Here is a 13,096-nt window from a genome sequence, read left to right as displayed (position 1 = left end):
AATTGCTAATATACATTCCTGATGTAAAGAATGAGCATTTTAACAATTGCAAATGTAATAGTTGATATCCAGCTAATGATTAATATACAACTACATTTGGAAATATCCGCCAAAACGATATTTGAGCACACGAGGCTTTCCACTTTTATATTCGAGACTCGTAGCTTGTTTCTCACGTCCTCACTTGACAAATTGAGAAGATGTGTGTAGCAGGCAAGAAAAATTAGTAATTTCTTGGGTTAGCAGACTGAAACACATCCAGTTTTCCTCGAAGCGGCGTCTTGAAAGGCTCGTGCAGAGATTTCCTCGTGCTGAGGGGGCGCGCCTCGCGAGTTTAAAGTTGATATGAGAGAAGCGTCCGTTCATTCACTGTCAGATCCCATACACGCTGCACAACCTGCTGGAGTTTGAACAAAACAAATTATACACAAACGCATAAAGCGTGGGCGAATGAAAAGGAATATTTTGGATGAAGTTTGGACTCACTGTTACACTACCAGAACGTTTTCGTTCCCAGGATAATTTTTGGATTTTGATATGAATTTAATTCACACGCGATGCAGTCAATGGATAACGTATATTTTTATTTCTCTTCCTTTTTTTAATGAAATAATCTTACAGCAATGGTCTTTGTAACGGTGAATTGTGCTGGACTATCACATCTCGCACGTACATTTAATGGAACAGAAGAGAGACGAATTCATTGATAGGCGTGAGTTTGCTATCACACGACTTTCTTTCTCTAAGTTGTGAAAACTTTATCCTTGGTGGGATATTTTTTTCTGCAAAGGCATGTTCTCTGGCTCCACGCCGGTTGGAGCATCTCTGGGGCTCCGGTCGGGAAGGTTTCTCCTGCGCTGGGACACTTTTGGACCAAAGGGGAGATGAGAACCGCGCTGATCCACTTTCTCTTCAGCTGCTTCTTTCTGCTTTCAGCAGCCGCTGAGGTGAGATCGATATCCCCAGATATACATTGAGGGCAAGGGAAGTAACATGATGTATCCCATTTAACTAAAGAGAGAGATTCCTTTTAAAAAGAAAGAGAGAACATGTTGATTATAAGGCCTGTCACTACGCTATTCTTTTGGAAATGTTCAAATAATAACATCCATTCCTTTTGCACCGATGCGTTCTCCGCACGCACACACACACACAATATATATATATCTATATTTGGTAATTTTGCATGCAAATATGTGGAAGACATCTTAGGAATGCAATTTATGTTCTCAGTAGCAAACACCACATTTAATTTCAGTATCAGAGCCTATGCTTTCCTATTTTTTCGCCTAGGAAGCGCCGATTCCCAAAGAGCTGATCGAGCGACTCTCCAACAGCGAAATCCGCAGCATCAGCGACCTCCAGCGGATCCTGGAGATTGACTTCGTAGGTAAAGTCCCACAGTTTTTCCTCGTTAGTGTTTTTTTTTTTTTTTTTTGGAAATAAACTTTGCATTCATTTGACACAGGCGTCCTAAAGCTTCTGGGCAGCGACAGCACCATGTGTCAAGTTGCCAAAGCGTTTAGGCGCAATGTTAGGATGTAAAACAAGGCTGTGAAGAAATACAACTCCTTTCAGAGGAGACTCTCTCAATCTTTCACTGCGCTCAAAGTTCACGGACCTCGCCATTTAATCGAATTTTTACCGAACGCCTCAGCAGCTGTTGCCTAGAAACCACAGTCCCGTTCCTGAGCTCGCGGCGCCTCACGCAGAGCCCGAGAATTTGAACTTGGTGACTGATGTCACATTTTGGCGGGACCAACATTCTAAACCCAAACATGTCACTGTCTCTTGAAAATGTTAAGTTATATTTAGCAAGACAGATTTTTAAATCACTGAGGCGGCACTATTGAAAGTCCTCTTCATGTTCTTCTCAACAATTTTTTGCAATTAATTTAGCTCGAACTTGTGTTGTATAATTTCATGCATAATCATTGAATAAATGTTTCATTTGATAGGAAGTCGTGCATAGAATACGATGAAATCAAATTGACAGAAAATATTCCTTAGAATATATATATATATATATATATATATATATATATATATATATATATATATATATATATATATATACTGTAGATGCTCATGTAAGTCATGTGACTTTGCCTCAACCAGTCATGTGATTGCATAATTTGCCCAAAGAATCAATATCATCCATAACATCTTAAATGTTGCTATGGTTATTCTGATTATAGCCGGACAAAAAGCCTGTCATCAAAATGATTGGCTACTATTTCCTACCCCAACATTTGTCTGCAAACTCTGGAAGTAATTCATTACATTTAAAAAAAGAGCCAGAGTGACTTCAAACTTCCATTTTGATTTCTATTTGGCGCCAGTTTTCCCAGAAGTGACTTGTTCTCTTAAATGCAGGGGATGGAAAAGCTGCTTTAATCGCAAATAATTTTTGTGATAATCCGATTTTATGTGCAGATTTATGGAAACAAGCAGTGCCTACAATGCCTACTAGCGACCTACAGTACAGAGACTCCGCAACCTATTTGTAAATGCCCGTTAAGTCAGCTCTGATGCGGCATTTGTGCAGAACCAAAATCTAAAACCTAAGTTTACCTAAAACTTTAGCACTATTCTTTTTATGCCTTGCAAGCACTACTTGGAAATGAAAATCTAGCTTCAACTGTTTAAAGGGGTCATGACATGAGAAACCAAATTTGCCTTGATCTTTTGGTATATAAGAGGTCTTTGTATCATTAAAACGTCCTGCAAGTTTAATATTTTAAGACGTCCTCCCCATTCTAAACGAATCATTTATTTAATCAAGCTCAAAATACAGCTCGTTCTGGATTCATGGTTAGAAGTGACGTGACGGTTAGAAGTGACGTACCAGCGTTTGCATATGACCGCCTCCAGCACAAGATAACTACGCTTTAAGCGCAAGACAACTACGCTCATTTCAGTATCGCCGTGCGCCTCACAAGTGTTCAGTCGATGGACAGCGAGCTCTGACAGAGACTACTTGTGCACAGGAAAATTACGATGCCACACAGATGTGCTGTTCCTGGCTGTGGTCAAACAAAACCTCTGAATAAGCTGCCGAAAGATCCAGACGTCAGGGAAAAATGGATGCAGTTTATTTTTTGCGGACGCCCCAGTCACGGCAGTGTTAACTTAAGCGTTTGTTCTGTACATTTTAAGGATGACTGTTTTGAGAACAAATCTCAATATGATGCTGGCTTTGCCAGAAAACTGTTGCTCAAAGATAAGTCCGTGCCGACTATTCTGGGAACAACGACGACGCAAACTGTAAGTAATCTATTTTAAACTTTAAACTACTTTTTAAAGCGCAATTTCATTCATTATGAATAATCACAGTGTTTTTACTTAGTTTACTTGCATATTGTTCTGGCTGGGGGCGTCAATAATTGATACATAGGCACTGACGTTAGCCAATCATAACAGTGGGCGTTAACACTGAAGTCTTAAATGGAAAACGCCCCCAAAACAGACTGTTTGAATCAGAGGATGAGAAACAGGGTGGGAAAAGGTCATAAATCACTAGATTTTAAAAGTTTTTCTTAAAAAAAAATATATTATATATTATATATAATATATATAATTGCACCTAAGGGAACATAATAATACAATAAAAAAACCCATGTCATGACCCCTTTAACTTTTACATTTAAAGGTGGGGTATGTGATTTGCAAAACGGCCGGCAGATTTTGAAAATACACAACTCTAAGGTCCTACCTTCTCTCCTCCAACGCTGGCCCTGACTCCACCCATTCGAAAAACATGGACGCGCAATCATGCACGAGCGAAAACTCAGATGCGCAGTGTTCTAGCAATGTTCTAGACTCACTAGTCAAACAGTGCATTCACCTGTCAGACAATTTTTCAGAGCAAATTGTTGACACAGCAGGAGGAGCGGGTCGCATACCACTCTTGAAAGGTGTAGAGCTGATTTTCTCATAACTGTAAAAAAAGAACATCGCCAGCCCTGGCGTCTGTACAGCGGTCTTCTATTCAAAACAGGATTCATAGAAATGTGGAACAACCCCACTAGCACTATAAAAGCTCTATTCTCCATACATAAATACAATCGCTTCCTGTTACTGGGCCACGAGCTTTGAGTATGCGCACTGAACGGGACACGCGCGCCAGGGTGGTGGGGGAGGGGGCATGGTACGACCGTTTGATTGACACATTTTCTGTCCAATGATTCTAGATGGTCTTGAAAATGATTGGCTGGAGTTTTTCGAGTCCTGCCCGTTCCACAGATGATTAAATTGCTTAATTTTCATTTCAGTGCTTCTAATTTACAGCCAGTAAGTGGGTTAGGAATAGGATTTCAAGTTATTTTGAAAAAATGGTCAAAAAAGAAAATCACATACCCCACCTTTAAAATGCTGTAAATATAAAATTCCAGTGCATCAAATGAGCAAATACAGGTGAAACTCGAAAAATTTGAATATCGTGCAAAAGTTCATTAATTTCAGTAATTCAACTTAAAAGGTGAAACTAATATATTATATAGACTCATTACAAGCAAAGTAAGATATTTCAAGCCTTTATTTGATATAATTTTGATGATTATGGCTTACAGCTTATGAAAACCCCAAATTCAGAATCTCAGAAAATTAGAATATTACATGAAATCAATAAAAAAAAAGGATTTTAAATACAGAAATGTCGGCCCTCTGAAAAGTATAATCATGCATATGTACTCAGTACTTGGTTTGGACCCCTTTTGCATTAATTACTGCCTCAATGCGGCGTGGCATGGATGCTATCAGCCTGTGGCACTGCTGAGGTGTTATGGAAGACCAAGATGCTTCAATAGCGGCCTTCAGCTCTTCTGCATTGTTTGGTCTCATGTCTCTCATCTTTCTCTTGGCAATGCCCCATAGATTCTCTATGGGGTTCAGGTCTGGCGAGTTTGCTGGCCAATCAAGCACAGTAATACCATGGTCATTGAACCAGGTTTTGGTACTTTTGGCAGTGTGGGCAGGTGCCAAGTCCTGCTGGAAAATGAAGTCAGCATCTCCATAAAGCTTGTCTGCTGAAGGAAGCATGAAGTGCTCTAAAATGTCCCGGTAGACGGCTGCGTTGACTCTGGACTTAATAAAGCACAGTGGACCAGCACCAGCCGATGACATGGCTCCCCAAACCAACACAGACTGTGGAAACTTCACACTGGACTTCAAGCATCTTGGATTGTGTGCCTCTCCATTCTTCCTCCAGACTCTGGGACCTTGGTTTCCAAATGAGATGCAAAATTTGCTCCACTGAGCAACAGACCAGTTCTTTTTTTCTTTAGCCCAGGTAAGACGTTTGACATTTGAAGCCCATGTCTGTGTGTGGTGGCTCTTGATGCAGTAACTCCAGCCTCAGTCCACTCCTTGTGAAGCTCCCCCAGACATTTGAATGGCCTTTTCCTGACAATCCTCTCCAGGCTACGGTCATCCCTGCTGCTTGTGCACCTTTTTCTTCCACACTTTTCCCTTCCACTTAACTTTCTATTAATGTGCTTTGATACAGCACTTTGAGAACATCCAACTTCTTTTGCAATTACCTTTTGAGGCTTTCCCTCCTTGTGGAGGGTGTCAATGATGGTTTTCTGCACAACTGTCAGGTCAGCAGCCTTCCCCATGATTGTGAATTCAACTGAACCAGACTGAGAGACCATTTAAATGCTCAGGAACCCTTTGCAGGTGTTTAGCTGATTAGAGTGTGACACTTTGAGCCTACAATACTGAATCTTTTCACAATATTCTAATTTTCTGAGATTCTGAATTTGGGGTTTTCATAAGCTGTAAGCCATAATCATAAAAAATATATCAAATAAAGGCTTGAAATATCTTACTTTGCTTGTAATGAGTCTATATAATATATTAGTTTCACCTTTTAAGTTGAATTACTGAAATTAATGAACTTTTGCACGATATTCTAATTTTTCGAGTTTCACCTGTATGCTACAGCCTTAATGATATGAGTCTCAAATTTGATTTCCCCATAAGATGCTGTAATTGAAATGCAAACAGCTGCATCTGTGTGGCTGGTGCCTGAGGGAGGTCAAGAGACTCTCTCCATTATAATGTTGTCATGCTGCCTTTATGAGTTGAGTGGGGCTGAATGCCAATGCTGCTGTAATGTATTATTCATGTTGAATTCCTTAGTTTGTGTGCGTCTCTGCGTGTGAGTGTGTGTCTGTGTGTTTGTGAAAGAAAGAGATTGAAGCTAAAGTAGTGTTTGTGTTTGTGAGGTCTGTTGCTCTGCTAACCAGTGTGTGAAAAGCCGAGTGAGTCGGCCAGCTACAGTGCTCAAGCCTGAATTAAAACCACCCTCCTCTTCCATTGGGTGGTTTCCGGGGGCAACAACAGGGGCATCTATCTCCTCTGTTGTCTGACTCAATAGCTCTACAGAACCAGCAAACAGCCTGATTAAACACTGCACACTTCAGTCATCCTAAATTCAACCTAGACTAACAAACCGAACTGCTCATACATGGCTTCAGTGAGAGCAACTTTCTTAAAGGGATAGTTTAGGAAAAAAATAAAAATCTTTCATCATTTAGTCACCCTCATTTAGTTCCAAACCTGTATGACTTTATCCATTTAAAGAGTGCAATCCTTCACCAACTACAAAAGCTTTCTGCAAGGCTGTTGAGTCTAGCTTTCCTCTGTCTAGAACCAGGTGTCCTCAGGCAGTGCATATATTTTCTTTGTGATCTGTGTATTAAGGAAATGGAGCAAGTTTTGAGATTGAAGTGTGCTGGCAAGTTGGCAGACACCTTTATGGTTTACTTCATAATCAGACAGGGTTTTCTTGATTTTTCCATCAGGCTGTTGAAAGCGGTCTCATACCAGTTCACAAAGTTGTTCCATATCCAAAGGGCACACATTTTCTTGACAATAGTGAGAGGGATTGTGGCTTGTTATAACAATGGATGCTAGGTTGTTCTTTATGGCTGGGTATTGATAGAGATTTCCAGATTCAGTTCGATTCATTCTGATTCACATGCTCTCGATTCGCTTTCGTTTCGATTCCATGTCTATTAATTTGGGTTAATTTCAGTTATAATGTCCCTTTTGCTTACATATGAAATAAATGATCTCCCAGCGAATGCAGTTAATTATACAGGTGACATTTAATCTAGGTTCATTAGGAAAATATACATTTTACTAATTATATTTGATTACCTTTTCACCATTTTGGTCACATTTTGTCTTTTTAAATAAACAAATAAATGTATTCAATCAATAAATACAATATTATATTTCATATATTATTTTTGCTACGTATGTATTGCTAAATTGCATAATTTGTACTATTTGTAAGTATTTACATTAATTTGTTGAACACATGCTAAAACAGGTACTGTTTCTTCAACAAAAATTGCATTTCTGTAAACAGCGCCTTTATATTAGCGCGTGCAATGCATGATCAACAACTTACTGTAAAGAACAGAAAGGTTAATAAAAGAGACATTATTCAATGACAAATGGGTTGCGTGGATCTCGTCCTTGGATACACATTACACGGAACAACTTTTACTCTCAACATGTTGTGAAAGCATCTCGCTGCCCAACCCTTTATTACTAAACTACACAATTACTGGTGAGTGAAATGTAAACATTTACCAGCTAGTTGCCAAATATATTCACTTTAGTCGCATAGTGCAAAATTTGGTTGCAAATGTGAGTGATTTCCTCTCATGGTGGTAGAGGGTTGCGCATTGAGTGAAAGATCGATCTTGGGATTTAAGAATCAATATCAAGATCATTCAAATAAACATCACGATGCATCGGGAAAACAATATTTTTACCCACCCCTATTGTTCTTTAGGTCATGTGTTAACACTTGTACCAGTGAGCTCTGCTGCTCCTATTTGTTCATTGACCATTTTTGATCTGATTGGTGCAGAGAATGATGTGGTGGAGGAAGTCAAACAAAGCCACCATAAGGAGCATCTCTATGACAACAGACACTACAAGAACTCACACTCTAGACACAAAAGAAGCATTGGTAAGAAACACTTTGCAATAACACACATATTGCAAACCTCAGTAAATGGTAATGGTAAATGGTCTGCACTTACATAGCGCTTTTTTTAACCTTAGAGTTTACCAAAGTGCTTTACACTGTGTCCCATTCACCCATTCACACACACACATACACCAATGGTGGCAGAGCTGCCATCCATGCAAGGCACTAGCTAGTAGATTGACTGATTCTCAAACTAGTGTCCTGTGTGTGTTTAGAGGAGGCAGTGCCAGCCGTTTGTAAGACTCGCACAGTAATCTACGAAATCCCACGCAGTCAGGTGGACCCCACGGCCGCCAATTTCCTGATCTGGCCTCCATGTGTTGAGGTGAGACGATGCTCGGGCTGCTGCAACACCAGCAACATGCATTGCCACCCCTCCAAAAAGCACCACAGGAATGTGAAGGTGAGTACACACTCCTTTCTCCTGTTTATATTGTTATTGCTGTAATTAAGATCGCTGTCAGTGGCCACTTACAGTACACATGTTCAGGGAATTTGTGCCAAATCCTGCTGTATAGAATCACATTTATTTTCTCCTGTTTATGTTAACATTGTAGCTCTGTCCTAAACTTTGTGCACTCACTGAGAAAGTCTACAAAACCTACTGAGAAGCCTACCTAGAAAGCATTTTTGGGCAACTCAGTTGTGCATATTATGCCCAAAAATGCTGGCTAGGTTGGCAGCTTTCAGTATAAGGTTTGAAGACAGCCTATGTAAAACATGACATTTTAAAAGATCGGTCACATTTACCTTTGCACAACTCTTGCAAAATTGCACAGGTGGAAAAGGCATGGATGGATGTCAAGCGAGTGTGAAACCGTGTGAAAAACGACATGCCAAACAGCCTCTTTTTTATGCTGCTCTTTATACTCTGGGAGAGCGAAGTTATAAAGAAACTCATGCTAAATGACTTTCTCATCTATTGCGAATATTCAGTGTAGCTATGTACGAAGCACCGCCCACAGAGAAGTCAACTGCTAAACAAAGCAAGTTCCAATTGGTCAACGTTGCGAATTTACATGTAAAAATTCAAACCTTGGGAGGAGAAATTTCTTTGCCATTATAAGTCCATCAGACAAAATTCCTTTTCATGAAAATTTCCAATTTCACTGTGCAAAGGTAAATGTGACCGAGCCTTAAAGGGTTAGTTCACCCAAAAATGAAAATTCTCTTTTCAATTACTCCCCCTCATGCTATCCCAGATGTGAATGACTTCTTTCTTCTGCAGAACTCAAAGAAAGATTTTTAGAAGAATATTTCAGCTTTGTTGGGCCATACAATGCAAGTGAATGGGTGCCAACATTTTGAAGCTCCAAAATTCACATAAGGGCAACATAAAAGTGCTCCAGACGACTCTGGTGGTTAAATCCATATCTTCTCAAGCTATTTGATAGGTGTGGGTGAGAAACAGATCAAAAAGTCTTTTTTCCTTAACTTTCACTCTCTCCTTCTGTTTTTGGTGATTCCATTCTTTGTACATATCGCCCCCTACTGGGCATGGAGGTGGATTTAAGAAAAAAAAATGACTTCAATATTGATCTGTTTCTCATCCATACCTATCATATCATGTCTGAACACGGATTTACCCCTGGAGTCATATGGATTACTTTTATGCTTCCTTTGTGTATTTTGGATCTTCAAAATTTTGGCACCTATTCACTTGCATTGTATGGACCCATAGAGCTGAAATATTCTTCTGAAAATCATTATATGTGTTCTGCAGAAGAAACAAAGTCATCTGCATTTTGGGTGCTAGGAGGGTGAGTAAATGATGAGAATTTTCATTTTTGGGTGAACTATCCCTTTAAGAGCCCTTTTGTCACTGTTAGTGAACACACATTTTACTGTTTATTTATTTGAAACTCATTAGTAGTGCCTGTAAGGCATGTAACTCATCCGCATCATTTGTGCTTCAGAAGGGAATAACACCCCTGTGTGGATCATTAACGTGAGATGTGCTCTTACTTGTCAGAGTCAGGCTAAACAGTTTTCTTGAAGGATGATAAAACAATCCCACTGACGTATATTGAAGGAGAGACATCTTTACGAAAGTATGCGGATGCAGATTCAAGTTTTTGGCCAACAGGCGGCCTAATTGAGCATACAGAACCTCAGAACTCATGGTGGCGATAGAGTTACCTACAAAAGTCTGCGGCATTAAACTGGATTTGTTATTATCCATGTAATTTGCTCAAAATATATTGACTTAACCTTACTAGCTCAGCAATATTCTTTTCAAACTGTTGTTCCACCATTACCGTAGCTCACTGTAAAAGCTCATAGTTCACACTAATGCGGCAACTTTGAAAAACACATCCTTGCGTTGTTATTAATTGTGGTCTGATGCATTTTGGAACATGACACAAATTTTGTTTTAATGTAAATCGCTTGTAAAGTGAGCTTTTGGCTGGTGACTGGCTTGAAGATTGTTTGCCACTCTTTGGGCTCTTTTTCAGCTTGTAAAGCTTTTCACATTTCTCAAATTTAAATGTAACAAGAGCAAGGCGTAGGACGTGCCAAGGGGAGGACAATGTCAATGAGAATTTCAGGGCCACTGAACATACTGAAAGAGTTTCAGCCTAGACTTCCGCAGCGAGTTAACGAATAGCCCTAACCTTGAGTTAACCGCAGCAAATATCTGTCTGTTACGCCTCTGCATTGGGGTGTGTTATGTTCTGTTTATCTCTGTAGCTGTGTGTGTGTGTGTGTGTGTGTTCAGACCTGAATAAAGTATTGTATAAATGGGCCTGCAGGGCAGCTGAGTTGGCGGGGAGGGAAGGAGTCTGTCAGTATGATATGAGAAGTGTGTGTGTGTGTTTAGAAAAGGTTTGAGGCGGCTCATCTACATTACAGGAAACCGACAGAGGCACATTTAGCTCTCACCTTATCTCACCTCTGGAACAGCAGAGGAAAAATACACTGTTGATAGGGTTATGAGTGTGTGCTTGCAACTCAGAATGTTCTCACACTCGCGCTCTCTCTCTCTCTCTCTCTCTCTCTCTCTCTCTCTCTCTCTCTCTCTCTCTCTCTCTCTCTCTCTCAGGTGGCCAAGGTAGAGTACGTACGCAGGAGACCAAAGCTCCGGGAGGTGCAGGTGCAACTGGAGGATCATCTCGAATGTGTGTGCACGTCCAAACATCACACAGAGTCCCGCATAGGTGCATAAATACAACTGCCCAAACACACCCACTCTGCCTTGAACATTTTACTTGCTTTATTTTTCCCTCTCTACCTTTTTTTCCTGTCCTGGTTTCCTTTCCTCCATCCCTCTGTTCACATGCTAGCCCAGTGCTAGAGCTATAAAAAGAGAGAGGGAAATGGAAATAAAGATAAACTTTCCAAAATTGGCAGTAAAGATTCTATTTTTGGATAAATTGTCAGTAAGCTGGATTGACCTACTGCTCACGTACACCACCAATCAGTTGTTTCAATTTGTGGGATGGTGCAGTTTTATCCCTCAGTTCAGTCATGAAACTCTACATGGCGCAAACTGATAGGTCCTTTCACATGTAATCCATTAGCCAATCAACTAGCTTACTCCCTCTTTGTCTTGTATTTAAATTTGCTTAGTTGTTAGCAAGTAGCAGGTCTCACTGTCATGCATTATGAGAGTTTTCTCTCCGAAACCCTCCTCCTTCTCAGCACCGCTGGTCTAGAAATTCTTCACAGGGATTGTTTTATGTACTGTATAATTGTGCATACTGTCATACATGCTTAATGCAGTATGTTTTATAGATGTCTGATTGTGCAGCAGCATGTCTTACATGCTCAACACAGCCTGTTTGTGTTTTACTAGTAGCAAATCTTGCTCTGCAGTAGTAGCAGCGTAAGCAGATCTAGTCTGCAAAGACCAAACCTACTTACTTGTCATATCCATTATAATATGTCATCATTTATTCCAAGACTTGCCATGACTGAACTCTAATTAGAAGAATTATGAGGAATAAGTGATGGAGTTACAGGAATAATTATAGGAATGACTATGAATTATCTGAATTAATGTAATTATCTCTATTTAATGGTTATATTGGGACTGTAGTGATATGAATGCTGAAAATCATTAGCTGGGATTAAAGGAATTCAGGGTTAAATAGAATTAAAGCTGTATCGACAACATCTGTGGCACAGAAATTTACATTTAAAAGAACATAACTATAAGTGTATTTTTGTTTGTTTGTCAGTTGTACAGGTGTGCTGTCAAAAGCCTACCAATTTAACAACAGGTTTTTTCTCCACAGCAGATATAAGGTGAGCGTAGCACTCGATAAAAGAAATCAGAGGAGGGGAGTGGCAGTCATTGCATCCAATCAGATAAATGGGATTGCACAACAGCCAGTGAGCAATATCATCTGGAAAGACGTGGCAGGCACAAGCTGTTTAGCCCTGAATGAATCAGGGAGGCCTTTTTGGATCACTTTGGACTTTTGATGCACCTTTAGAAGGGACTAAACACAAAGACTGCCATGACAGAGACTCAGAGAGCCTGAACACAAACTTTCATAGATGTCAAAATTCCGACATCCATTTCCAGAACCTTTTAAAGGAGCATCTATTATGAATGTATTTGTATATCACAGTGTATTTTCTCCAGCAAATATCTGTATCATTTTATTTTTGTAACTGACGATTTTCTATCATCACTGATCTTCTCTTGTATATGCCATAGAATGAACAAGTACAACAAAACACAAACTACAGTAACTGATACTAATAAAGTACATACACTGTTTATACAATTTACTGTGTTCGTTTGATAGACTGAGCCAAAGATACTGATTATTGTTTGTGATATATGAGCAATCTAATAGCAACAATGAAAGACAGAAAGAGAACGAAATGATTATTGAAAGCTTATTACACTGTCCGAACCAGGAGTGACCTGATAAAGTGACAATTTCTTTCATGTTAAGATTAGCTTTTGTCCTAAACACCCTGACATCAGCAAGCGATGGCCTACAAGACATTTTTAACTGTTTGGTTTCTATTTTTGTTCTGCTTTGGGGTTTGCTCCAAAATTCACAAAGCTGTATACATATGCTACCTTAAACTTTCAAAGAGATCTTATGTATCACACATTAACTA

At 39.7% G+C, this 13,096-nt stretch overlaps 1 protein-coding gene across 2 annotated transcripts; it reads left to right on the top strand.

Moving 5' to 3' along the window:
• The first annotated feature begins 384 nt into the window (after positions 1-384).
• LOC127639907 (platelet-derived growth factor subunit A-like) lies at positions 385-12,733 on the top strand. 2 transcript variants are annotated; one of them, XM_052122238.1, is made up of 6 exons: positions 385-947; positions 1,294-1,390; positions 7,892-7,993; positions 8,230-8,417; positions 11,058-11,172; positions 12,256-12,733. In XM_052122238.1, the coding sequence occupies exons 1-6, from the start codon at positions 885-887 to the stop codon at positions 12,264-12,266; spliced, it is 576 nt and encodes a 191-aa protein (XP_051978198.1). In that variant the 5' UTR covers positions 385-884; the 3' UTR covers positions 12,267-12,733. The 2 variants fall into 2 exon arrangements, with proteins under 2 accessions (XP_051978198.1, XP_051978197.1); XM_052122237.1 differs by having other exon boundaries at positions 12,253-12,733.
• Positions 12,734-13,096: the final 363 nt, after the last annotated feature.

Source organism: Xyrauchen texanus, chromosome 48 (genome assembly GCF_025860055.1).
Source record: "Xyrauchen texanus isolate HMW12.3.18 chromosome 48, RBS_HiC_50CHRs, whole genome shotgun sequence".
NCBI classification, from domain to species: domain Eukaryota; kingdom Metazoa; phylum Chordata; class Actinopteri; order Cypriniformes; family Catostomidae; genus Xyrauchen; species Xyrauchen texanus.
The sequence above is the reverse complement of the archived record's forward strand: the minus strand, read 5'-3'. Positions and strand labels throughout refer to the sequence as shown.

Bases quoted from the DNA above. Each gene is read 5' to 3' on its own strand.
- LOC127639907 (XM_052122237.1), top strand. From the start codon at position 885: ATGAGAACCGCGCTGATCCACTTTCTCTTCAGCTGCTTCTTTCTGCTT. The intron at 1,391-7,891 runs GTAAAGTCCCAC...TGATTGGTGCAG, and splicing joins CCTGGAGATTGACTTCGTAG to AGAATGATGTGGTGGAGGAA. The intron at 7,994-8,229 runs GTAAGAAACACT...GTGTGTGTTTAG, and splicing joins TAGACACAAAAGAAGCATTG to AGGAGGCAGTGCCAGCCGTT.